The following is a 26,369-nucleotide window of genomic DNA, read 5'->3' as shown; positions in this document are numbered from 1 at the left end:
CAACATGTCTGTGAATAAAGACAGTTTTACTTCTTCTAAAAAAGTCATTTTGACATGAGTGAGGAAGTAACTGCTTTTTGCAAGGCACTCACACTCTGAAGAGTCAGAGTATTTCTCATCGTTACTGGAGTTTTGTGGCTGAGGCTGTGGTGTCCCAGCCTCCTTTTTTTCTAGGGACAACACAATCCTGCCACCCCACACAATCTCTTACCAACAAAAAACAGTGAAGGAAGTAGCTCAGGACATTGTGACCAACCCCACAGACCCATCTTCGGGCTAGACTGGTGTGCCCACAAGGCCGAACTCCACGGTTGAAACTGATTGTTTCCAATGACTGCACACGGCCTGGGGGCCAGCAGCCTCCTCATAGTAGTGTTAGGCCCTGCTGAGCTTCCAGAAGCATCCTGGATGGAGATGAAGAGTTCCCAAAGGGGGCCTACCGCTGTCTTCTGACATATGCTACACTTTTCGGCCTCTTTCTGGATTTTAATAATCAGGGAGTCAAGCGATTTGGCTTTAGAATAGAGGAGGTTCCATTAGTCTATCAGCTCCCACGTTCATGCCACGGGCTAATTTGAATTCTCAAGACAGTTGATCTTCCATATCAAAAGATATCTGGCCCCTCTGTCCTAGCAGACATCGTGACCTCCAGGTGGATGTCTCCAGCAAAAGTGAGCTCACCGTATCCCTCCCCTCTCCCAGGCATTCCCATGTGTCCTTTTTCTAAGACCCTCCCCACCCTCCCAATTCCCATTCCTACCCTCCCATCCCCAAATTTGTCTTCAGGCCTTTGGGCCCTCTGGTCATCACAGGCTGTCCTTCATATGCAGCTTTAAGGAGTAGGATCTGAATTGTAATCCACCCTTGGAGGGCACTTCCCCTTGGTAAAAGGTGTGATCCTTTCCCTTTAAAAAGACAGAAAGAGAACATGAAACTGGTCCCTGGGAAGGACTGAGCCACCATCCTTGGAGGGGCACCGAGGGTCGGGGGTGACGAACAGGTACCCATTGGCTGTGCTCCCCAAGGGATCCTATATTGGGTAAGAGGATGACCTCCAGCAATAAAACAGCCTGGTTCTAGAGAGGAGATTCCTTTCCTTTGCACCTAGTTTGGTTCATCAGAGCCCCCAAGTTGGTTTGTAAGAACTTCAAGTACAAAAATCCTAGCACTTGGAAGATCATCTAGGGGTGCCTGGGTGGCTCAGGTCGTGATGCCAGGGTCCTGGGATCGAGCCCCGCATCAGGCACCCTGCTCAGCAGGGAGCCCGCTTCTCCCTTTCCCTGTGCTGTTCCCTTGCTTGTGCTCTCTCTCTCCGTCAAATAAATAAATAAAATCTTTAAAGAAAAAAAAAATATATCATCTAGCCCACCTTGAGAGGGAGACTGAGGACCAGGGTGAGGAGAGAAGTGGCCTGAGGTTACCCTGGTGGTCAGAGTCAGGGCCAGAATTCTAGGCCAGAGTCCCTGACCTCAGTCTAGTGTCCCTTGCATTGTTCTGATTCTTTCCTCTGAAGGGGACCCCTGAAGACTCTGGCTCCATCCTCAGAGCCATTTGGAAGACGGCATTTCAAGAAGAACCCTTTGCTTTGTGTATCAAACCGCATCTAGCAGTCGTTACCCGACACACATTTATGTGTTTGTTTATTGTGTCTTCCATGTAAACTGACAATACCAAATAGTGACAAGAATATGAAGCAAGGCAAGCCCACATACACGGCTGGTGGGAACACAAAATAGTACAGCCATTTTGGGAAATAGCTTGGCAGTTTTTTATAAAGTTACACATACCACATGACCTTGAAACCCTATGGAAGATATTTGCCAAAGAGAAACAAAAGCTTGTGTCTACACAAAGACCTGTATGTGACTGTTTAGAGCAGCTTTATTCAAAATGGCCCAAACTGGAAACAATCCAGATATCCCTCACCTTGGAAATGGATTAAAAAAAACCCCTGTGGTACATCCATACAGTGGAATACAAGTCAGCATTCAAAAGGAATTACTGCTACACGCAACTATGTGGGTGAATCTCAGGAGCAACACGTAAAACAAAAGAAAAGATACAGAAGTCTACATATGGCACGATTCTACTTATACAACATTCTGAAAAAGGCAAAACTATAGGGATGAAATCCTGGCAATAGTTGCCAGAGGCTGGGGGAGGGGATTGACGACAAAGGGCACAAGGAAGCCCTTTGGGACAATGATAATATTCTACATCTTGCCTGCCTTGGTGATTACATGGCCATAGGGATTTGTCAAAACTCATGGAACTATATTCCTCTAAAGGGTGAATTTTACTGTATGCAGTTGTACTATTGTAAATCTGACTTTTAAAGAAAACCTCCTGTGTCTTTTTGCAGGCAGGATAAAGTCCAAGCAGCTTAGCTTTGCATGCAAAGTCCCTGAGGACTGACCTAGCCAGTCATCTGCCCTCTTCTCTGCTATTCTCCCTGTACACACTCCACACATCATCCAAAATGAACCATCTCATCTTTTCCAGACATGTCCTGAGCTTTTTCGCTCCCTGTCCTTTGCTCTTCTCTCTGTCCTAAATGTTTTCTCCTCCCTGGAAGAAGTGAACCCTCCTGGAAAGAGCACAGCTTGGACCAGCTGGGCTAGAGATGCAATCCTGCTCCGCCACTATGGCAGACAGAGGGCGGAAATGGTCCCAGTCTCCACTTCTCCAGTGCACCGTGACTCAGCAGCTTCCCCCATCAAGAGGTAGAGTCTGCTTCCCCTCCCCTTTGAATCTGGGCTGGACTTGCAGCTTGCCTTGGCCAACAGAATGTGGAAGAAGTCATGTTGTGCCACTCTGAGCTTAGGCTGCAAAAGGCCTTGAACATGTCCTCTCTCAAACCCCTGCCTCCTCCATGAGAACAAGCCTGGGCTGGACTGCTGATGGATGAGTCCCTGTGGAAGAGCGTCTAGTTGTCCCATCCAAGACCATCCCAGACCAGCCAGCCCCAGCCAACCAACAGACCCATCTCCTCTCCTGACCCAGAGCCCATTTTTTAGGGTCTACTATAAAGTCTCATTACCCCTTAAGGTCCCTGTCTGAGCAACTAGTATTTCAGACACGAAGAGGCAAAGCCAAGTCCCACCCTAATATTACATCTTCGCAGCGACCAGCTTCTGGGCTACTTGAATCACAGGTATCTGTCTGCAAACTCCTACATTAGGACACTGCAATCCTGCTGTGCCTATCTATCTGGCTCCATCCCTTGCCACATCCTCCCCTATGCCCCACCCTCCCACCACTCAGCCCCTCCAACAGGCCAGGCTTGTTCATCCCTCCGTGCCCAAGCCAGCAGCCTGGGACACCCTCCATTTCTGCACCACCTTCCCAGGCAGACTGTGGCTACCTCTCTCTGCACACCACGCTCCCGCAGCATCTTGCAGAGCCCTCTGTTGTGGACCTAATTCTAAACCAATCCCTCCCCTTCACCCCATTTGCCTAGGACTTTCTGAGCAAAACCCCCTGGCCCCTAGCAATCGTTGGCTTACATTTAACTGGCTCATCAACCTCTATGTCTTCCCTGCCTCCTGCTCGCATCCTAGGTCAACCTTTTTCTGCACTCAGGAAACTGCCCCTCCAGCCTGAATAAGGAGTGGGTTCCACCACCTTGCAGTCGAATCACCTGCTTCTTCCTTGCCCATCAGGCTGGAAATATGCTCAAGCCTCTATCCCCACCCACTCCTACCAAAAATAAAGGAGGATAGAAGATAGGAAGGAAGGAAGAAAGGAAGCGAAAGTAAAAATATGACCTCCTCTCCTCTCTGCCTTCCCTTGGAGCTTAAGGCCCCATATTTCCTTGGTGCCATGTTGCCTCTATGGTAGTCACCAGACTTCCACAGTAAGTGTGTAGTGGAATTGTGGAGGGAGCAGACTCCGTGCTGAGCTTCCTAAGGGTTCCCTCTTCCAGTCCAAACTCCTAAATCTCCCACCAAAGCAGCATATACAAGGGCCCAGGAAGTCAAAGGAAACTGACCCATCAGGGGCAGGTGGAGTGAGGACAGGGAGACAAGTCACAGTGAAGGCTTTCTCTGCCTTAGCCTTCCAGGGTTGGAAGAGCCTTCCTTCCTTGTCTCACCCTCCAGAAGACCACGGGGAAAGAGTGAGGGAAGTGTCTGGGTGTGGAGACAGAAGTCCTGGGTCCACTTGCCCTGATCCTCCTTCTCAGCTGCCCTATCACTATAAGAAGGGGTGAGTGTCTTCTGCACGAAGCTGGGCACCACTGGGGGGCAGAGCTGCTGTCTGGCTCTCTTCTGCCGTGTCCCAGCAGCCAGGATGGGCCTGGCATGCAGCAACTGCTCAGTGAACCTCTGAAGCCCGCGTGCATGAACGCCATGGACGGGCAGCGACTTTTTAGAAAATCACTCTCTCTCCAAATTTCAGTTGTCTCAGCTGGAAAACATCGAGAGTAAGATCTCCCTTTTAAAGTTATCATGTATAGTAAATGCCTACAAAATCACTTTGTATGTTATAAATGTGCTCCAAGAATAATTATCATTATTATTACAAAGAATGGATATTTAGGATTTCAACTTCAGATTTCTGGACAAGGAATATGGCTTTAGTTTAAAATGCCAAAAAGGTAGTATGCGTGCTGAAGTATTCAGGAGGAAATGTATTGATGTCTGCCATCTACTTAACACGTATCAAATTATAAGATGATTAATAGATGGACAGAAGGACGGATAGGTAGAAAGAGATGTCATAAAGCAAGAAGAGTAAAACATTAATGATATAATCTAAGTGGTAGGTATATAGGTGTACATGGTAAAAATCCTTTCCATTTTTCTGTATGCTTGAAATTTTTCATGATAAAAATGTCAGGTGAAAAAGCTTAAAAGGAAAAATAACCTGCCAAATCAAACTGGAAATTTCCCATGTGTTCGAAACTTTCATGGAGTCATCCAGACTCTGGACCATCTTGTCAGTTAATGCCCTGACTCACCCTTTAACAAATATTCCTTGAGCACCTTCTCTGCAAACCAGTGAGACACTAGAGCTCTGGAATCGAGAAGCTGTATCTAGTAGGGACCACAGACAACATGGGAATAAGTAATGACAACATAAGGGGGAAAAGTGCCTCAACCTGGGGATCACAAGAGATTGAGAATAGACTCTATCTGGACAAATCAGGAAAGGCTTCCAACTTAAGCAGAGTTGTGGAGAATGAATAGAAGTTTTCCAGACAGGAACTAGCAAAAGGACGTTCCAAGAACAGGTCACTGTGTGGCCAAAGCGTGGAGAGTGGTGCAAAGCGTGGCCTGGCTAGAGCAGAGTGCTCCTGTCCATCCAGCAAGAGGATGGGCCAGATGGGGTAAGAAGACCTGGCTGCGGGGCTCCTGGCTGGCTTAGCCGATAGAGCACTCAACTCTTGATCTCAGGGTCGTTAGTTCAAGCCCCACGTTGGGTTCAGAGCCTACTTTAAAAAAAAAAAAAAAAGGAGGGGCCCCTGGGTAGCTCAGTCAGTTGAGCGTGTGACTCTTGGTTTTGGATCAGGTCATGATCTCAGGGTCGTGAGATCAAGCCCCGCATTGGGCTCTGTGGTCAGTGGGGAGTTTGCTGAAGATTCTCTCTCCCTCTGCCTCTCCCCCAACTCGCATGCTCTCTCTCTAATAAATAAAATCTTTCAAAAAAGAAAGAAACATTAAAATCAGAAATCTGTTAAAAAAAAAAAAAAAAAAAGACCTAGCTGTAAGAGCCAGAAAGTGGCCAGATGGAAATCGTGGTCCATCGGTCAGTCAAGCACATTTATGAAACACCTACTGCATACACAGCTCTAAAGACTGAAAACCAAAAGGTTACCTTTCCCACACAGGAATTAAATCCCAGGCTGCTGAGCTGGAAGCCCAGAGCCCTGTGGTCAGGCAGGAAGAAGCAGGTGGGCCTCGGAGGGTGGGAGGTGACACAGATTACCTGTCACTACACATCCCAGAAAGAGACTTCACAACTCTCCCACACATGCCCTTCCAGGCCTGGACTGGAGACAGCCAAGTGTTTGAGGATATGTTGTGTTCTGCCACCGGTGGCCTCCTCCAGAAACCTGGCCCAGGAGGAGAGGCTGAAGCCCAGGGTCAGAGTCAGGGGCGCCGTTTGTCCCCTGCCTCTACTTGGCGGTCACTTCCTCTCCAAGCCTCACTTACTCATGCATAAGGCAGGGAAGAGGGCACTGACATTCACCCTTTGCCTTCTATGGCACACAGCTTGTGGACTTTGTATGCCTTTCCACCACGGAGGGGCCACGGGCAGAGATTAACAAGAGAAAGTCAGCACTCAGTCGTCAGGATCCGGTGAGAACACCTCCATCCTCCCAGGTGCCCTCCCTTTTCACTCATTCTTGACTCCTGCTCTATTTTTACGTGTTTTGATTTTTTTTAACTTCTAGATTGCTTCTTTTGCTTGCAATCCTTCTCGTTTAATATCACAAGCAATTAAAGTAATAAATTTTGCCCCAACCGGTGTTTTGACGGTATTACATAGATTTTGATATAGAGTTTTTTTAATCATAATTGATTTCTAAAGAGTGTGTAATTTCAAACTTGACTTTCTCTTAGACCCAAGAGCTATTATTTTTTAAAGATTTATTTATTTATTTGAGAGAGCAAGAATGAGAGAGAGTACATGAGAGGGGGGAGGGTCAGAGGGAGAAGCAGGCTCCTCGCTGAGCAGGGAGCCCGATGCGGGGCTCGATCCCGGGACTCCAGGATCATGACCTGAGCCGAAGGCAGTTGCTTAACCAACTGAGCCACCCAGGTGCCCAGACCCAAGAGCTATTGAGAAGTGTGCTTCCTAATTTCCAAGTACTTGGTTTGGGGGACTATCCTTTTATTGTTAATGTCTTGTTTTTTTGTAACCATGTTTAGAAAAAGTGACCTCAAATTTTCTATGTAGGATGTTTTAAACTTAGACATTTTTTAACAAGATTTTCTTAGAGGGTCGACTTTTATAAATGTTCCATGAGTATCTGAAAATAATATGGAGTAAAGTACACCTATTAAAATCCTCCAAATAATTATTTATGTAGCCTTATCTGTCAAATCCTCAAACAAGTCTATTCAGAATTCTATGATTGTGGGAGTTCATCACTGTTATTTTGGGTGTGTAAAGGTTCAAAGTTATTATAAATTCTTTATGGATTTTATTGTTTATCATGATGAAATACTCAGCTTTGTCCCATTTAATATTTTTGCCTTGAGTTCTACTTAGCTTGGTATTTGTATTACCACTTTTTCTTTTTGTTGTAGGTTACATTTATCTGGTATCTCATAGCCAGATGTATTCTTACATACTTTGTCTTCCCCTTTCTTGAGCTCTCCATGCTAATTCATTTTCTGTTTGATTGGAGTATATCCCCCAGTACTATTTTCAGAAAAAACAAATTTGGTATATATCCTAAATCCTTGTGCATCTCTATTTGCCTTGCACATGAATGACAGTTTGGTTAGACAGAGAATTCTATACACAGTGTTTTCTATCTGTGTGTCAGAAGAGAAGCCCAAAACATGTCTGATTGTCTTTTATTTAAGTTGTAGGTTATTTTTAGATGTGATACTTACAAGATTTTTAATTTACCTTTGAAACTCAGAAATTCCACCACACTTTAAGTGAACTGAATGCATACATTAACTTATCTCCTTCGCAAAATCCCACTAAAACAAGAGTAAGGAATAAAAATTTTTAAAGCATATACTCACAGAGACAAAGAGAATAGAAGAAGCAGCAGTAAAAAAAATATTTTGGAAGTTAAAAAGCAGATGGAAGAACAGTAACTAACTTAGCAGACCCAAGAACACTAAACCCTAAGCCAGGAGAAGATAAATTTAGGAATTCCCTCACTCCAGATGCTGAAGAATCAGCAGCACCAGGTACCTCCGGAAGTGAGAGAGAAAGTGGAACCAAAAACAAGCCTACTAATTGAGAGTCTATGTAGTATCAGTTTCCCTCCCCACTCTCTGCAGCTAGATGAGTGCCTTTCTTGAGTGAAGACTGGAGAATTTATTCTCTGGGGATAGAGAGTTCTCTGTACGGTATGACACCAGGCACAAGTGATCTCATGAGTACCATATTTAAAATGGAATCAAATGGAAGTTCATCCCTAAATATTGAGACCTCTAGACTCTTCTCCTCCACTTAGAGCTCTGGCAGCCAAGCTTAGAACCTGCAGAAGAGTTTTCTCACATCAGCGTAAAAGACAAAACATCTCACAACACTGACATTGAAAACAGTGAAAACACCCAGCTTGGACATCCTATGGTGAAGTCCATAGTCAACCAGCGCCCCAGAGCTTTCAGTAGGATTTTTAGTTAGACATGAATGCACAGCCAAGAAATACCAGACATTTGAGAAAAACCTCTGATACAGAATATTGAGGCCAAAACAAATATACAGGGAGGAAAAAAGGATTTGGTAAAAGGAGACAATGTCAGGCAAACTTGTCTTAATAATATCTTCAAAGTATGAGCAAACATTGCATCCATGAAATAAGAGAATGGTGTTACTAAAACATTTAGAAAACAAAAAAGAGAAATTAGAAAGTCAAATATGAAGTCAGAAAATGAAAAACTCAATGAGTGAAAGAGAGAACATTTCTGGTCACCTGATAACAATCAGCAGCTCAGACGTACCCAGGATGGAACCAAGCACAGAGCAGGCTTTTCAAATGAATCAGTGAAATACTGGGTGTTATATGAAAACAATGGATCATGGATCACCACATCAAAAACTAATGATGTATTGTATGGTGACTAACATAACATAATAAAATTTAAAAAAATAATAAAGAAATAAAAAAGAAAGGCAGAGCTTATCAGGGAATCCTTTTTACCTGCTGTGCCTCGTGACACAGTCCTCCTGACCCAAGAAAGAGCCCAAGTGGGTCAGGGTTACATGGACAATGCCAAAACAGAGCCCCAGGGAGAATCATGCACCAGCCCGACAATTAGACACCCACAGGGATCTGCTGGTCGACTTCCATTCAGTAGCATTCATAGGGCTTAATTAAGCCTGACCATGTCCCTGTAGGGTATAAATCATTCCCATTTTATAGGTGGGAAAACTAAGGTCTGAAGAACAAAGGGTGACTCTCGGCTAGAGATGGGTCTAAATGGAGAACATACAATTTGTATAGTCTGTCTCAAGAGCGCTTGTCCTCTATTTGCCTTAATTTTTTCTGATTATAAAAATGTTACATGTTTATTTTGAAAAATTTAAACATCTCAGAAACAAAACAAAGTAGAATGCAAAAGACCCTGGTAACCCTCCAGAGGTAACCATGAGCAACAGTTTGGGGCTTAGTTCTCCAGAGTGTGTTGTCTATGCATATGGAAATATATTTTAATATGATCATTATTCTTCTGTTTTTAATATTCATATGTATTTACTCTTTCAGATGAAGTTTATAATAAATGTAACCAGCTCCTTGAAATTTGCTAAAATGGCATTAAATATGTACATCAATGGGGAGAATTACTGTTTTTCCAATATCAAATCCTTCCATCCATGAACATGGTATTCCCTCCGGTTAGTCAAGCCTTTTCTGACATCTTTTGGTAAAGATTTATAGTTTTCTTCATGTATGCCTTAACTATACCTTATTAAGTTTATCCCAATGCATTTTTTTTAAAGATTTTATTTATTTATTTGAGAGAGAGAGAATGAGAGACAGAGAGCACGAGAGGGAAGAGGGTCAGAGGGAGAAGCAGACTCCCTGCTGAGCAGGGAGCCCGATGTGGGACTCAATCCGGGGACTCCAGGATCATGACCTGAGCCGAAGGCAGTCGTTTAACCAACTGAGCCACCCAGGTGCCCCTTATCCCAATGCATTTTATCATTGGTGTTGCTACTAAGAATGAGATCCTTTCCTTTTCCTCAATTATGTTTTCTATTAGTTATGGCTGCAGTATCAGAGGAAACTCTTCTCTCTTGGACTATTTTAGGTAAACACATTATAAATTGTGATGATTTGCTCTTCTCAAGAGTTTTATTTCCTATGTTTTTCTTGTCTTGCTGCATTTGCTGGAACCTCCACAACAGTGTTGGATAATGCCAATGACACAAGCATCCCTATCTTGTTCTTGACTTCATGAGAAGCCCTTAGCATTTTACTATCGTATTGAATAGTTTGGCCTCCTCTTTAAAAGCCCCTACCCTCCCTCAGGACTCAAATGCCCTCCTATCTCTCCCCCATCCCTGTCAAATTTCCTTCTTAATAGATATTTTTCCTTAGGTTTTTGACAGCAGAGGGTGAGTTAAACTGCTGTCATTCCTTTTCCTGGATGATGTGCACTCGAAGCCTCTGTGAAGAACTTAAACTAACTAAAACATAGAATTATATATAACTATACATAGTTATATAACTTATATAACTAAAACATAGAATTCCTCCAGGGCATAACAGCTGCTAAGGGACAAGGATGCTAGCACTTGCAACATACCCACAGGCAGAGCACATTTACAAGCATCATCTCCTTCAGTCCTCAAAGCAGACTCTACAAAAGGTGGGTTGTTTTGTTCACTCTCATTTTTCAGAGCAAAGTCTGTCTCCAAGTAATGTGTCCTAGGTCACACAGCTAAGTAGCAGACAGAATTGTAAACCGGGCTACAGAGGAAGTCCTGTAACTTCATAAGCCTGAGTCTTGAATGTGATTACAGTGGTGAAGGGGAAGTGGGGACCCAAGGGGAAGGCAGATGTTCAGGGGAGAAAGCTGAGGGTCTCCTGGAGATGGGGCATCCTTCCCTTCCCTGCAGGCCTTTGCTGAGCAAACAGTATATAGAATGGAGCTTTGTTGACAGGGTGGCTGGGGAGGAATGGCCCTGCAGGAATGCCCAAATCCTCACGTGGGCATGTATGATGGGAAGGGCCCTGCCCTGGAAAGAAAGACCAGATACAAGTCCCAGCTCTATAATTCAGTAGCGGTGTGACCTTGGTTGAGTTGTTTCCCTCTCTAGTCCTGGTTGAACACCCATAAAATAAACCCAACCACCTTGGCTAGAAAGAGGAAGAAAATGCTTTGGCACACTCAGAGTGTTCCATCTGATTTTCAGTTAAACAAGGCAGATGAATACATGCATTTATCTCTACTCTCTCTACTCCTGCAATCTCCTAAAAGGACTAGAAAGGAATATTTTGAAGATAGACAAATGAGAAAGGGAGAGGCCAATATCAGGGGACAAGGGGTGTAACATGTTATTTGGGGAAATGGAGCAAGCTACTTGCAATAGGGGGAGCCAGTGAGAAACCTGCCAGTTCTTACCACAACCCCAGAGAGACTCAGGAATTGGGGGCACCAAAAAGCAGGTGCAAGACCAATGGCTGAAAACAGAGGGAAAGTTAGATGCACACACACACACACACCATTCCTCGTGCACCTGGCAGAAGACTGGATTTAGTATGCAGAGTGGCTCCAGAGCAGGGAGGCTGGGCACAGTGGAAGGCAGGCAGACAGGCACCCTCATCAGAATAGAGGAAGTAGGTGGAAATCCATACACTGCTTGAGATCCCCTAAATACCAGCAACCACATTTACCCACCCCAGGACGTAGGATCCTTTTCTAGAGAAGCTGAATGGTCCCAGAGAAAGCACCTACAAACACTGACATTGAGGGTCCTCCAAAAGAAGGACCAGACCCCCATCATCTAATCACTCCCGGTGAAGCCACTGACTGACAAGCCCCACCCAGACTCACAGCATTGTTTAATGCTTTCCTCTTAAACACGAACAATACAAGTCAAAGAAATAAGGAACTTGGAAGAAGTGCAGGCCATGCAGGGAGCAAAAGGAAACTGAGGAAAATTGTCATTGTTATCTTCAGATAAAAGAATATATGGCATACAAGACACTGAACTGGGGGCTAGGAAAAGACAAGAAAAGAAAAGAAAGCAATCCACAACACTCAAGAGCTCTTGCAAACTATAAAAGATGGAGCCAAAGTTTCAAAAGGCAATAGTAAGGTTCAAAGATAAGGACAAGGAAAATTTACCAAAGAGTAGGATGGAAAAGGCAGAGATGGGAAATAAGAAAAAAACAAGATAAGAAAGCTAGAGCATCAGACCAGGATATCTAACCTTCACCTAAGAGAGGGGAGAGAAAGCAGAGGGGAGGAAATCACCAAAGACACAATGCAAGTGATTTTCCCAGAAAATTGTCCCAGATGGAAGGAACCCACTAAGTACCCAAAACTATGGGTGAAAACAGACTCACACTAGGACTATTTAAGACTAAATTTCATCATGAAATTTCAGCACACAAAGAACAAAGAGAAGATCCTGAAAGCTTCTAGAGAGGAAGATGCAGATTGCGTACAAAGGACAGAAAACCAGAATGGCATAGGAATTCTCAGCCCTGCTTGAAGCTCAAAGGCAATGGAGCAAAGTCTTCAAAATTCCGAGGGAAAAATAGTTCCAACCTAAAATCTTATTTCCAATCTAACTGTTGATCAGTTGTGCAGGTAGGGAAAACAAATTTTTTTTCAGGCGTGCAGTCTATCAAAAATGTTACTTCCCATTACCTTTTCTTAAAAAGCCCCCCCAAACAAGGGCAAAAGTCAAGGAAGAAAACAAAATAGGATTATGTTGCTAAAAATAAGCATTTAAAAGTTGGCTTTCCCTGAGCAATCCAGTCCTCATGCCCTCACCAGAGTTTCCAACAACAAAATGATCTGGAATGCATGTATATTCGCATTTTAACATTTCTGAAATTGAGATTACATTGCAACTGATGGCCTCTTAGGTCAATAAAATATGGCAGCAGCTAGCATTTACAAGCTGCTCTGTAGTTAGCCATGGCATTTCATGCACCTTTTCTCCTTAGGCTTCACAACGGCTTCCTGAAACCTGTTTTACCAACCCCATCATGAACACCAAGAAACTGAGATTCTGCATGGGGAAGCCACCCAAGATAGCACCTAGATGTTGAGTCCCTTTTCCTTACCAGGAGCTTTAGACAGAGCCTCTCATTTGGGGCTCCACAGTCCTCTGCTCATCTATCTGACAGTTGAGGGAAAGGAGGCTCAGAGAGGTTAAGGGACGCAGCCCACCTCACACAGCCAGCAAGCAGCACGGCCAGGATCTGAACTCTCTCCGCTGCCTTGCTGTTGGGCTGGCCCTAGGGACCATATAGCTGCGTTCTCATGGGAAGCGAGCACAAGGTGGTGGTGGGGGAGGGAACCCCAGCCCGCCCCAGAGTAAGCCCTTGCCCTCTGCCAGGGCTCCAGGAGCACTCACTGCATGAGCCTGTCCCTGGCCGGGTCTGAGGGGTAGCGCTTGGATCCACCCAGGAACAGGGACCGATATCGCTGTCGATGGTCCTTGGTCTCTGCCAGCCAGGTGTTGAGGTAGCGGCCCACCCCTACAGGGTTCTGCACCAGGAAGAGGACGGGCAGGACATTAGCAAGCCAGAGGCCTGGCTTGGAGACATGAACTCAGCCCCATGCCCAACCCCGCCACTGCTCCCTATTCCACCTGTTATGGGTTGAACTGTGTCTTCCAAAGACATGTGCAGAAGTCCTAACCCCTAGTACCTCAGCGTGTGACCTCATTTGGGAACAGTTGCTGAGATAATTGGTTAAGATGAGGTCCTACTTAAGTAGGCTGGGCCCTTAATCCAATGAGACCCGTGTCCTCATAGAAGAGACACACAGGGGGAAAGACAGCCCTGAGACAAGGATGACAAGGACAGAGGCAGATTGGAGTGATGCATCTACACGCCAAGGAATTCAAAACTTGCCAGCCACCACCCCAAGCTGGAAAGAGGCCAGGAAGGATTCCCCTTGCCGGTTTCAGAGGGAGTAGCCCAGCCTCCAGAACAGTGGGACGGGATAGACTGAAGCCACCTGGTTTGAGGAACTGTGGCAGGGCGGTCGTAGGAAGTTATACACCAGCCCACCCAGAGACCCGGGTTGTAGATACAAGAGGCGCCAACAGAGACGTTCAGAGAGGAGAAGCCACCTGCCCAGAATGACCAGTGAGGGCGGGAGAATGGCAGGCCAGGAACCCCAGCCCCTGCGGAGCCGCCGTGCCAATGGCAGCCTGGGAGATGTCAGGAGCCTCACAGGGTCCGCGAAGTGCTGCCCACAAGGGAAAGGCCTGTCTCACTGGGGAGCAAGCTCCCGGTGGTGCGCCTCCTGCCCTGGAACCTGGACCTCACCTCAGCCCCTCCCGCTCTGGAGTGGCCAGCCCTGCGGTAGCAGCATCTGGCTCTTACTTGGGGTCCCCACGTGAAGACCCTCTACCCTGCAGGAGGTGCCAGTGTGGGGTGAGAAAAAGAAGCTTGCAGAGAGCTGACCAGCTGGTCCTCCTGAGAATCAGGCAGGGCAACAGGGTGTGGGCACAGTGGGGCCTGAGCCATCACTCCGGAAGGTGAGCAGGTGGGGTGGAGGAGGGGTGCGAGAGGAGGCAGCGGGAGCATCGTGGGAAGGCAGGTGAGTTACAAGCAGGACGGTCCCCCGGGAAACCAAGAGGGACCTAAAAAATAAACAGTTGTTCAAAGCCAGGCAAAACTAAGCCGCACCACTGGAAGTCAAGATGAGGCTACCTGACGCGGAGGGCGGTGTGTGTTGTGGGGGCTGCTGGGGTGCCGGAAATGGGCTCTTCAGAGCTCTGGGGGCTGGTTGCACTGATGAGTCCGATCTGTGGCCGTTCATGGAGCTGTTCCCTTAGGATTCATGCACCTCTCTGTGTGACTATTAGAACCCAGTAAAAGTTGCACTTAAAGACTAAAGGGCAGGAGCAGGAAACAGAATGAGGTCGATGCCCAGTGTGATTGGGGTAAATTAAGAAGGCACGCACACGTAACCCAGGAGCTTAGCTGTTTTACGAGAACACTAACGAAAGGTTATATCGCACATGTGGGGATGGCTGCCACTGGGGAGGGGCGGGAGAGGGCGACAGAAGGGATCCTCGCTCAACCAAGGATGAGAAAGGGGCCAACTCCACTAGCTGCCCCAGAGGCCCCAAGACAAATACAAAGAGAATGGAGGGAGCATTCCCCTGGGAAAGTAAGAGAATGGGATGGTTCTGGGGTGATGTCCCTTAGGGCAGTGGTTCTCAAAGTGTGCTCCCCAGAGCAGCGGCGGCGGCAGCAGCATCACCTGGGGACGTGTTAGAAATGCAGATGCCCAGGCTCCACTACAGGCTACCAAATCAGACGCTCTGGCACGGCGCCCAGCACTCTGTTCTAACAAGCCCTCCAAGGGGATGCTAATGCCCACTCAAGTTTGGAAACCATTGCCTTAGAGAAATAATATAGTGGGAATGGGTGTTTGTCCCTTGGGGAGAAAGAAGTGGGTTCAGGCTGTCACAGAGCCTCAATTCCCAGGGCCAAGGAGGGCTTAGGGCTGCCTGAGGAGGCAGGAGAGGGTTCCCTGCCCATCACCACGTAACTCCCACCCCAGACCCACTCACCCAGCTTCCCAGAATCATCTGGTAGGCCTTTATGCCCATCCGCTTGGAAGACAGCAGGAACGGTGGCTGGTTGACATGTCTGCATTCCTTCTTTGGAGGAAGCCACGAACCGGGACCAGACGTGGCCTATGGGTAAGAAATGAAGGCTGAAAGCGAGAGAGGTCTGGCAGTGGTCAGCCTGGGACTGGGGCAGGTGAGGGCTCCTGGCGGCTGACCTCATCCACCTGGCAGCCTTAGGCCTTGAGCCAAAAACGGGGTGGGGGGGTACCCAGCCACCTTCCAACTCACAGGAGCCCATCCTCCGGCGGTAAAGGGGCCCTGTGTTGCCCTCATAACCCATGCCACCCACTCTAGCCCCACCCATCAGCCTGACACCTCTTTCAGGCTTCCCAAGAGCCCACATGGCCTGGCAGGGCCATAGAGGCGTTTACAACGGAAAATGAAAGCCACACAGACTTTGGAGCTAGATGACCTGGCTTCCTTCTCATACTTGCCGGGGGAGCCTGGGCAAATCCCTTCCCATCTCTGGGCCTCAGTTTCCTTTTATGAAATGCAAATGATAACTCCTACTTTGGGGTGCTGGAAGGTGCCTGGCCCAGAGCAGGCATTCAGGAAATGGTGGCACCCTTTTTCATTCCTCTGGACCCTACTCTTTCCCAAGCCCTGAGGAGTTCTCCCTGGGGGGCGGGTCCTGCCCAGGGGGTCTATCCAGGTCACCGGCTGCCCCACACCCAGAGAGGAGTGCTCCGTTCCCTTGGAGGGAGCAGGTGGGCAGTCCCCTGTCGGGGTAGACCCCATATTCACATTCTGCCCTGCCCCATGTTCCCTCAGCCTCTCTCCAGGAGAGAGATGGGCATTTGGTGGGTTCCAGGCCCCACGCTCCAGCTCCAGTCCTTCACCTCTCTCAAGCCACCTGGTTATGCTCAGAGGACAAACGAGTAACTGAGCCTCAGAGAGTGGGAGGGACTTACTCAGAGTGACAAGACGGGCAAGACCAGGACTGGAAACCATGGGTCTGATACCCAAGGCTGAGCTTTCCCCTGAAATAGCCAGCCCCATCCCATGCCGGCCCCAAAGGAGAGCCCCCTCCCAAGAGAAGAAGGAAGGAAGGTCATGGGTGGGCACTGACTAGTTTTCGGGGGCACTGGCTAAGGGTGGCCCAGTAAATCCTTTCTGTAGGGGTTTCCGGGTTGCGAGAAATTTTCGAAAAAACCCCACGCTTCTTATTGTGACGTGAGTTAAGTTCTTCCACGAAGCTCGTAAAGTTCATCAGTTCCCTGGGCTTTTTTTTCTGAGAAACAGAAAGAAAAAGAAAAAGGTGTCTGTTAGGCCAGGAAAATCCGAGCCCTCTCTCTGGATCCTCAGCAGCAGAGAAAAGCAGGTGGCCATACAAGGAGGCATCACTCTCCAGCCTGCCTCCCTAGGACCCCTGGCTGGGTGGCCAGAGACGCAGCCCCGGCCAGGGGCCGAGTGAGTCTCACAGCGTCTCTCGAAGCCTCCACATCCGTGCACCCCGGACAACGTCACAAGTCTTTTTGTACGTCCTTCATTTTTGTGCTCATTTCAACGGCATTTACGGCACGCGCCCTGTTCTCAGCAGGAGCAGTGGTCCAAATGTCTAAAAACTGGCGTGACAGGGTAACACAGAGGATTTTTAGGGCTGTGATCTACTCTGTAGGGTACTATAATGATGGACACATTTGTCCAAACCTGTAGAAGACATAATCCCAATAGTGAATCCTCAGGCGGACGGTGGACTTCGGGTGATAATGATGTCAGTATATTGTACCTTGTCTGTCACTCCGGGGTGGGATGTGGCCAGTGGGGGAGGCCGGGCGTGGAGGGGGCACTGAGGAGGCTTAGGAACGCTGGGCTTTCTGCTCAAGTGTGCTGTGCACCTAAAAATGCTCCAAAAAGTAAAGTCTATTATTCTTTAGATAATAACAAATATTCTCTCCCACGGCCCCTGCTATGCTGGACGGGATCACGTCGGTAGCTGGTCGTGGGGGCGTCTGGGAGGCCCTGGCGAGGAGTCAGGTGTGAGGGCTTATTCCGTGGCGAGTCGCCGAACGGGGGGATGTATGTCAACATTTCACCACCAGCAGCCTGTGCTCACCACCTGCCGACACTCTGTGGGGTGTTCGCTCATGACTGTGTGTCCTTTGCCAGGGGAGCAGAAGTGCCACAGGGGCGGTCATACCTGCCCTCGGACCTGGCCCCAAGCTACACAGCGAGGGAATGCACAGTGGAGACAAAACGAGCAGGCCGTGGGGCAGAGACCTAACTCCAGCGTGCCGCGGACCACACGACAGGAGCATGACGGGGGCAGGGAAGGGGGGCAGCGAGTTAAAATTCTACCTCGGTTTCCCCCTCCTCCCAGCCCTCCAGGTCTCTGGCTCGTTAACAGCACTGTCGCTAATGTGGCCAGTGAGCTGGGCCTCTGACCCCTGGCCCGTGCTTCCAAAATAGCCGGGCACCCACACCTGCGCCGTCAAGGGCCCCGTGGCCCCGTGGCCGGTGTCGCATGCAGCCCTGGCATCGTGATGCTCTGTGCCTCTTCTGCGGTTCAGGCAGGTGAAGTCAGGCAGACGTGCTGGCGTTCAGATCCCAGCTCTGCTCCTTCCCAGCGGCACGGCCGCGAGCGCGGTGAGCACACGGGCTGGTGGTGGCCCGGTGTCGGGGAGTGAGGCCAGCTGGCATGCTCCACGGGGCCTCACCTGGGTACACACGGGGAGCGCATGCTCCACGCCTCACCTGGTTACACACCTGCACCGAGTAATGTCCGTAAGGCTGGGGCTTGCTGCGGTCACCAGAGAACGTGTCGTAAAAGCCGCGGGTGCCCACGGATTTTGCCAGGTACGCCTCAATGCCACTCTTGAAAGAGTAGGTGCCTGGTGCCAGACCACTCCCCTAGAACAGAACACAGATGCCAGTCCCCCAGGAGAACCGCTGAAGCAGGCCCATCGCCCCCCTCCCCGGGGGGGCTCAGTTTCCCCATCTGCCCCAGGAGTCCCCCACCCCGGCTGCCCCAGGACTGTGCAGGAAGGCAGGCAAGGCTTGGCCAGGTGAAGGAGTACCTGATGAGCCGTGGGGGGCGCCTTGTTGGTCACCCGACACATGAGGCCCTCAGAATGAAAGCGGCTGCAGGCTTTCTCCTCCAGCTTTGTGTATGGGTTGCCCTTCACCCCATAATTTCCAGGGCCTGGATAGTAGTTCTGTGGGGGTGGGGGGGAGGGACATAAAGGTCATCAGTCCCTCTCCTTATGCGGAGGGTGTCTGAGGAAGAGAAGCCCCTGGGAGGGGAATGGGATGTTCAGGGCCCCCGTTAACTGACCCTCAACACACAACATGGTTGGTCTCAACACAGCTCCACCATTGCTCAAACCTTCAGTCCCAGTTCAGACTCTTCCCTGGGGCCCCACTGGCCTGTCCAACTTATTTCATACTGCTCCCTTCCTACATCCCACCCTCCAGCTGAACTGGGTTCCTTGCCGGTTGCCAAATACATACTATTCTGCCAACCTCCTTGCCTGTGTTTGCTTGTGCTGTTAACACCACCCAAAATGCCCTACCTGCCTTCTTTGCCTTGGAAAATGCTAATTCTGGGGCACCTGGGTGACTCAGTCGGTTGAGCGTCCAACTCTTGATTTTGGCTCAGGTCTTGATCTCCTGGTTGGGAGATGGAGCCCCCGGCAGGGTTCCTCGCTCAGCAGGGAGTCTGCTTCCCCTCTCCCACTCCCTCTGCCCCTCCCCGCCCACAGGTGTGTGCACAGCCCCCCCCCCAATAAATAAATCTTTAAAAAAAGAAAAGTCTAATTCTGCAAAGCCAGCGCAAATGTCATCTCTCCTGGGTATGAAGCCTTCCTTCCCTATCACCCCAGACAGTCACTGGCTTTGGTGGTCTTAGAAATGCCATCTGTTACGCCCATTTTATAGCCCTGCATTTGCACGAATAGGGTTCTCACTGTGCTACGAGCGTGCTGTGACCTGGAAGGATCTGGAGTCCTGGGTTTGAATCCTGGCTCTGCTGCTGCATAGCTGAGTGACCTTGGGCATACCACTTAGTCCTTCTAAGCCTCATGGTCCACAAGTGTAACGTGGAGATAGTAATACTTTTCTTCCAAGGTAATGAGGAGAAAAGTAAATAATGTCCATAAAACCTCCTTCGTAGTGCTCAGCCCATACTGGGCACCAACACTTAAGTCAGGGTGGGATGCCTGTCTTAGGGGTCAGGAGGAGAGATTGAGGGGGTAGGAGAGATGGAGTGAGTATTTGGGGGTTCCACTGCCAGGGTTGGAAGTATGGTCTCTGTAGGTGGAGTGAGGGGGGTGGGTGGGTTGGTGTGGGGAGGTAGTCCTCGGATAGAGACCTGGAGCAAGGTAGCTGCTGCCTCTCTCAGCCACACGAGGCCGCTGCCGCCCCACAGATGGCTCAGCCCTGCCCCTCTCCGGCAGGAACCAGCCCTGGGGAGGCAGCCCCACAGGGCAGGATGGAGGGGGCAAGGAGCCCTGCTGGGGGAGTCGGGCCACTATGGCATCAGATCTGTTTGCCCTCAGAGGACAGGACGCCACGTTGCCTCCTTCCAGGGCCCGGGGTTTCCAGGTGTGCTCAGGAGAAGAGCCCCAGGGAGGAGGCTGGGTCCCTGCGCTGTCTCTCTCTCTCAAATAAATAAATAAGATCTTTAAAAAAAAAAAAAAAAGTGCGGTTACAACAGAGAGTGACTGCTGTGTCTGGAGTCCATGGACTGTGCCGAGGCCAGAGCTCTGGGCTCAGCTCTTCCTTCAACCCTTCAGGTTTAAAGGTGTAGCCCACACCTGGGCTCATGTGAAAGTCCATTCTTTTCTTTTCTTTTTAAGATTTTATTTATTTGACAGAGAGGGGGGAGAGAGAGAGAGCACAAGCAGGGGAGGGGAAGAGGCAGGGGGAGAGGGAGAAGCAGGCTTCCCACCAAGCAGGGAACCCAATGATGTGATGTGGGGCTCAATCCCAGGACCCTGGGATCATGATCCAAGCCGAAGGCAGACACTTAACGACTGAGCCACCCAGGCGCCCTGAAAGTCTGTGATTTTAACTGGAATGTTCGGCTGTCAGCGCTTCGGGGACCCAGGCAGGAGTGATTAATTCTGGGGGAGGTGTGTGGGAATGTAGGAATTGGCACAGATTTTTTTTTTTAGCTGGACCAGTGGAGGGGTCCGCACTCTGCACAGGTGGCCTCTGTAGCCCAGAGGAGGCCATCAGGCTCCCAGCCCGGGTCTCACAGCAAGAAGACAGAAAATAGGCCTTGGACATGAGCTCCCCGGGGATTGCCTTCTCCACCCACCAGGGCAGGGCCACCTCCTTGAGCTCGCTGTCCAAGCCTGAGCCCAGGAGAGCAGCTTGGAAAAATCCCGCAGGGCCCGGGGGAGGTTACTGCAGGAGCAGATAGAGGGACAAAGTGGGAGAAGAGCCCGCTGGAAGGGAGGGCAGGTCGTGGGACCTTTCTCCCTACTCAGCGAACACTCACAGATGCCCCGGGGCTAGGGGCTGGGGACACGGGAAGGAAGCATCAAGGCTTGTTCCTCTGCCACCACCTGGGCTGGGTTTCGACCCAGACTGTCCTCCAGGGGCCATCAAGGAACAAAATCCCAGTGAGCCCACCTATGTGTAAAATGCAGTGCTTATATGTGGGCGCCCTTGGATCTGAATCCTCCCGCTTGTGCCACTCATAGCCCTGTGACCCTGGGCGGTGGCTTAGCTCTCTGTGCTCGCTTTCTCATCTGTAAAGCAGGGACAGTGACAGTGCCTACTTCACAGGGTTGTTGTGAGGATTAGGTTGAGTGGTGCACTCAAGTGCTTAGGACAGCACCTGGCAGGTGGCAAGCGCTGCCTTAAGCGTCAATTGTTATTATTTAGATTTGAAGGTAATGACACGGTTTGGAATGCCTCGGGGCAACCCCTCTCCCTACGCTGCAGGGACGGCTTCTGTGCCTGCAGATGCAAAGAGTAGTTCCCAGGCTTCACAGTGGTAAGGCGGAGAGCAAGGGCCTGGCTTTGGGGATGGACATTCCCTGCTTGCCTGAGGCAAAAGGCTTCTCCTCCCTGAGCCTCCAGGGCCTCACCTGGAGGGCTTGCAAACACTTAGAATGTGTGGGGACGCCCAGTACTTAGTAGGCATGTGTGCACTTATTCAGTCCACAGATACTGTGTGCCCGCTGTGTGCCAGGCACAGCTAAGACCTGGCAGTCCTGCAGTAAGCCGACCAGGCAGATGTCGTCCACCCTCAGGGGCTGATGTCCGGTGGGGCAGAGACACTAGGCACACAGCCACGATCGGGACTCCTAGCAAAGGGAGATGTCTGTCACCTAGTGGGGGTCAGGCAGGCTTCGTGGAGGAAGTGACCTTGGAGCTGACAGCTGAAGGTTGACCAAGGGGCAGCTCGGCGGGAGGGAGAGGAAGGGCATTTCTGGCAGAGGGAATGGCAGGAAGAAAGCCCCAGTTAAAAGAGCTTGGCCCATTTAAGGAGCTGGAAGGAGACCAAGAGCATCCAGTGCAGAGAGCAGCAGGGCCAGGGACGAGGGACACTCAGTAAACCACAGTGTGCGGGCTGCTCCAGGAGGCTGTGACTTCTGCCTTCTCCCTCATGCCCTTAGTGAGCTTGAACCCCCCCTCTGTTCTCCCCACATGGGATGACCACCCCCACCCACACGGATGCCACCCCACCCCTCACACCATCACCTCCCATCTGGATGCCTCCAAGCCTCACCCCCCAGGAGCCAGCCTTGCCCCTGCCCAAACCCTCCACTGTCCTCCCACAGCGCTTGCAATCAATCCCGAAGCCCCCACCTTGCTGCAGTGTCCTGCCCTCTGGCCCTCACTCCTCTGTCATCTCTCCTCCTTCTGCCCTCGCCCCTCCCTCCAGCCACACTGGCCTCCTGCCCGCTGGTTCAACTCCGGGCCTGCACCTGCTGTTCCCGCTGCCTAGAACGCTCTCCCACAGCTACCATGAATCTCCAGGGCTCACCTCCTGCAGGTTTTGCTCAAATGTCACCTCCTCCCAGAGGTCTTCCCTGACCACCCTATAAATTGCACCTCCATCACTCTGTATCCCTTTCCCATCTCATTTTTCCTCACAGTCCTGATCATATCGGATTTGCTTCTCTGTACCGTTGTTTCTTCTGCAAGGGCCCCAGTTCCAGTTCCCTAAGCCCGAGAACAGTGCATGGCACTTAGTGGGTGCTCAGCCATTATTTGCTGGGCTAGACAGATGGACATATAGATGGATGCGTTTGTTGAGCACCTAATGTATGCTGGACTCTTTTCTGGGGACTCGGAGATGAACGAGACCCATCCCTGCCAGCAGGGAGGTCCTGGGCTGGTGCGGGAGACAGGCACAGGGATATATGATGGCCCCTGGGCTCGAGGCTGTAGTACTGGAAGGCAGAAGGCAGATGGGTTTGGGGGACCCAGAGGAGAGCTTGGCTAGCCTGGGGAGGAGATGGCACGAGGAGGGGCGCATCCAGCACCAGCCAGGCTGCATGCTCTGCAGATGGAGGGGAGGGTGGGAGGGCCCCTCCCCAGGACATGAGGACACCTACCCCAATGAGTCCTCGGAAACGAATCTCCCCTGAGCTGAGCAGCCCCCGGGTGCTGCAGGGCTTCTCCTTCAGCAGTTCTAAGAAGTCTTTGAGGTTGTAGGAGCCAGGCCCCAGCTTCTCCTTCTGCCCCAAGAGAAGAAAGCAGAGGGTGACAGCCTGCAACTTGGGAATGTCCACCCAGGAGGGAGTCTGGAGAGTGGTGGCATTCCCTAAGGGAGGAGCTCTGCTGGGCCTGGGAGGACTCACCTGCAGCTGCTTCTCTTTCATGATGGCCTGGTACTGGAAGTGGGGCAGCTGGGTCAGCCGGACGGCTTCCTCGGCCCTGGCCCAGCCTGTGCCCACCTCCTTTTTGAGCTTTTTCTTGCTAAAGCAGGTCTCCTTGGAGCTGTAGGTCCCAGGTCCTATGTGGGACTGAGTCAGAGCACAGTCACACCCACCCAGTCTGCGCACAGAGCGACTTCCTCCTCAGGCCACCACCGTGAGCTCGGGGCGGACAGGCTGGACTCTACTGCAGCCCCTCCCCCAGTCCCGAACCCGGCACCGAGGGGCATGGCACTCAAGGTACCCTCACAACATCCTCTGTCATTGATCCCCTTACACTCCCCTGCAACAGGGAGGGGTAGCGCCTCGTTGGTAGCCCACAGCCAGTTCTTTCCGAGAGGAAATGGCCCCCAGGGCTCTGCGGCCCCAAGCCATGCTGTCCTCACCACAGTCCTGCATTTATCAACACATCTAAGGCCCCGGCTCTGAGCCAAGCTCTGTGCTCCCAACGGGGGGCTTGGGGATATGTTAAGGCACAACTGTGGCATAACTCAGCTCCTCCCCGCAGCCAGGGACTGGGTGGGGGGGGGGGGGGGAGGCGGCAGGGAAGTTGCACAAACTCACCAGGTCCACAGAATGAAGCCTGGAGTATGGGGCCTCCGTGAAGGTGCTGAATTTCTTCTGGTTGGGGTAAACAGCGGAGACATCAAACCTAGGGAGGGACAGAGGCCCAGTGAGAGCCCGAAGCCCCGCAGCCGGTCCTGGTGTGGGCAGTTCTGCGGGGCGGCGGTGTTGGCTTCCCAGAGGAGCTGACCGCTGGAACAGGAGCAGGGCTGCTGGACCCCAGGGTCTCTGTCCTTCCTGCTTCTCTCTCGCTGGACGCCACCCTTGCCTGGTCCCCTCCCCTCTGCTGGGGCCTTTACTCAAAAGTCACCTTATCGGGCGCCTGGGTGGCTCAGTTGGTTAAGCGACTGCCTTCGGCTCAGGTCATGATCCTGGAGTCCCTGGATCGAGTCCCGCATGGGCTCCCTGCTCAGCAGGGAGCCTGCTTCTCCCTCTGACCCTCCCCCCTCTCATGTGCTCTCTCTCTCTCTCATTCTCTCTGTCTCAAAAAAAAAAAAAAAATTTTAAAAAAAAAAAAAGCCCCCTTTGCCCCCCCCCCCCCCCCCCCCAAGCTCCTCCTCCCAGCTTCCTTGCTCTCCATAGCCCTATCACTACCCAACATTTTACCTGTTTTTCTTTTTGGTTTATTATCTACTCCAACCACCTCTCCCCCCCGAGAACTGCAAACTCCGGAGTACAGGCTTTTGCTGTTTTTGTTCACTGTTGTGTCCGCAGATGCTAGAACTGTGCCCGGCACAGAGTAGGTGGTACGCGTAGATGGTCTAAATGGCCGGATGAAGGACCCGGGGCTGAAATCCTGCCCACCACTCTTCCGCGGACTGACCTCCCACCGCCCCGCGCCTCTCTGCGCCTGGCCCATAGGAGGTGCTCTCGAAATGCTTTCCAATCACTTAAGGATGGTGAACGAACGAACCCGGGGCCGAGAAGTGCAGCAGGTGTGGCCCGACGAGAAAGGCGGGCCCCCACGCCCCCCTGCCAGGCCCCCTCCCGTCGCTCCCTCCTTCCCCAGGCTCCAGCCGCACCTCGGGGAGGGGGGGGGGCCCACCTGTGGCTCTGCACCCCGAAGGGCGCCCCGCTGAACCACTTGGTGCCCATGGCCCCGCCGCCCCTTGGTCGGGACTCGCGCCACGGGACTCCTCCGGCTGAGGTGGGGGCCACCGCTGCCGCGGCAACCCCGCCTTGTGACCTGTGATTCGCCCGAGATCTGTGCGGGGCCGTGCCCACCGGGCGCCCCCTGCCTTTCTGCTTCCGCTCTGCGCACTTCTCCCGCCACGTCGCGGGAGATCCTCTGCTGAGCCCTGCAGGTTTAGTGGCCCCTCACGGTGGTTAGTGTGGATGCCATGTGGTCAGGATTCAGAGTCATTTGTGGAGGAGCCCTTTCTGATTGCTTGCTGTATCCCAGCGCGCGGCGCGGAGCCTGGTAGAGCGCGGCTCCTGCCTAGTACAGTTAACGGCCGCTCGCGGGGACCCCGGGGCCCACAGAGAGGGCTCAGCTCGGGCAAAGAGGGCATCCCCGTTCCTTCTCCACTTCGGGGAGGCAAGGAGGAGAACGTGGGAACCAGCAAGGAGAGCCAGGGTGTGGAGGGCTACAGAGAGGGAGGGAAGGCTTGCAGGGGTGAAGGCTGGGCTCATCTGTCCCCCACAGACCCCAGACACCCACTCTGGGCAGACGCTGTATAGGATGCCTGGTCTTGGCCCTGAGAGTCTAGTGGGGGAAAGAGTGACCGCACAGTGTGGCCAGGCCTGTGAGAGAAGGAGGCCTCTGATCCAGCCTGTAGGTGGGTAGGTCATAGAAGGCTTCCTGGAGGAGGAGAATTCCAAACTCATCTTTAAGTGTGTGTACGAAGTGCTAGGTAAAGAACGGACTTGAGTCCCCAACAGGGGATTGTCAGCTCTCTTCCCTCCTCTTCCTTTATCCCTTGATCAGTGCCCCTTGGTCATGCTATTTCTAATATCATCTCTCATGATTACCTTTGATCCTCCCAGTTCTTAGGCTGAGGCACAGCAGAGAGTCACACTCCATTTGATGATGACAGGACAGAAGCCAGAGAGAAACAGGACTTGCCTGGGGTCCTACATGCTGTCCGTGGTGGAGCCAGGCTCCCGGAACAGTGTGTCTCCTTTCAGGGTCCACCCAGTACCCTTCTGACATCCCAATTTAGCACTAAAATAGGAAGTCCAGATGCCTAGCGTAGCTGTGGGCTGGCCTCTCAGGCCCCAGGCCAGGTAGGCACATGGCCATGTCTGGCACAGTGCCCACCCCACACCACTGAGCTGAGGAGCAAACGTGTCAGGCCTGGGGACACACACCCTTGGTCATCTAAGCACAGGCCCTGCCCCTTCCCAGCTGTGCAGATGCGGGCAATTCGTTTCCTTTTCTGATTCTCCACTTTCTTACCTGCAAAAGGAAACTAATAATCTGTCTCTCCAGACTGCTAGCAGGATTAAATGAGCTAATTTAAGTATGCTCCTGGCACATAGCAGAATCTCAATAAGAGG

At 51.1% G+C, this 26,369-nt stretch overlaps 1 protein-coding gene across 1 annotated transcript; it reads right to left on the bottom strand.

Annotated features, from left to right (window-relative positions):
* Positions 1-832: 832 nt before the first annotated feature.
* Positions 833-24,965, bottom strand: LEXM (lymphocyte expansion molecule). Its single transcript, XM_021684452.1, has 10 exons — positions 24,916-24,965; positions 23,871-23,958; positions 23,232-23,396; positions 22,986-23,108; positions 18,489-18,626; positions 18,178-18,321; positions 16,541-16,702; positions 15,412-15,537; positions 13,234-13,367; positions 833-905 (listed from the first exon to the last, which is right to left on the bottom strand). The coding sequence occupies exons 1-10, from the start codon at positions 24,963-24,965 to the stop codon at positions 833-835; spliced, it is 1,203 nt and encodes a 400-aa protein (XP_021540127.1).
* Between the last annotated feature and the right edge of the window lie 1,404 nt (positions 24,966-26,369).

The sequence above is a fragment of the Neomonachus schauinslandi genome, chromosome 4, assembly GCF_002201575.2.
Source record: "Neomonachus schauinslandi chromosome 4, ASM220157v2, whole genome shotgun sequence".
In the NCBI taxonomy this organism is placed as follows: domain Eukaryota; kingdom Metazoa; phylum Chordata; class Mammalia; order Carnivora; family Phocidae; genus Neomonachus; species Neomonachus schauinslandi.
This window is presented reverse-complemented; position numbering and strand designations above follow the sequence as displayed.

Excerpts from the sequence above, each read along its gene's own strand:
- LEXM (XM_021684452.1), bottom strand. The coding sequence starts at position 24,965 with ATGGGCACCAAGTGGTTCAGCGGGGCGCCCTTCGGGGTGCAGAGCCAC. Across the intron at positions 16,703-18,177 it reads ACGGACATTACTCGGTGCAG|AAAAAAAAGCCCAGGGAACT; the intron begins GTGTGTAACCAG and ends TCTGTTTCTCAG. Across the intron at positions 13,368-15,411 it reads AGATGATTCTGGGAAGCTGG|AACCCTGTAGGGGTGGGCCG; the intron begins GTGAGTGGGTCT and ends TTCCTGGTGCAG.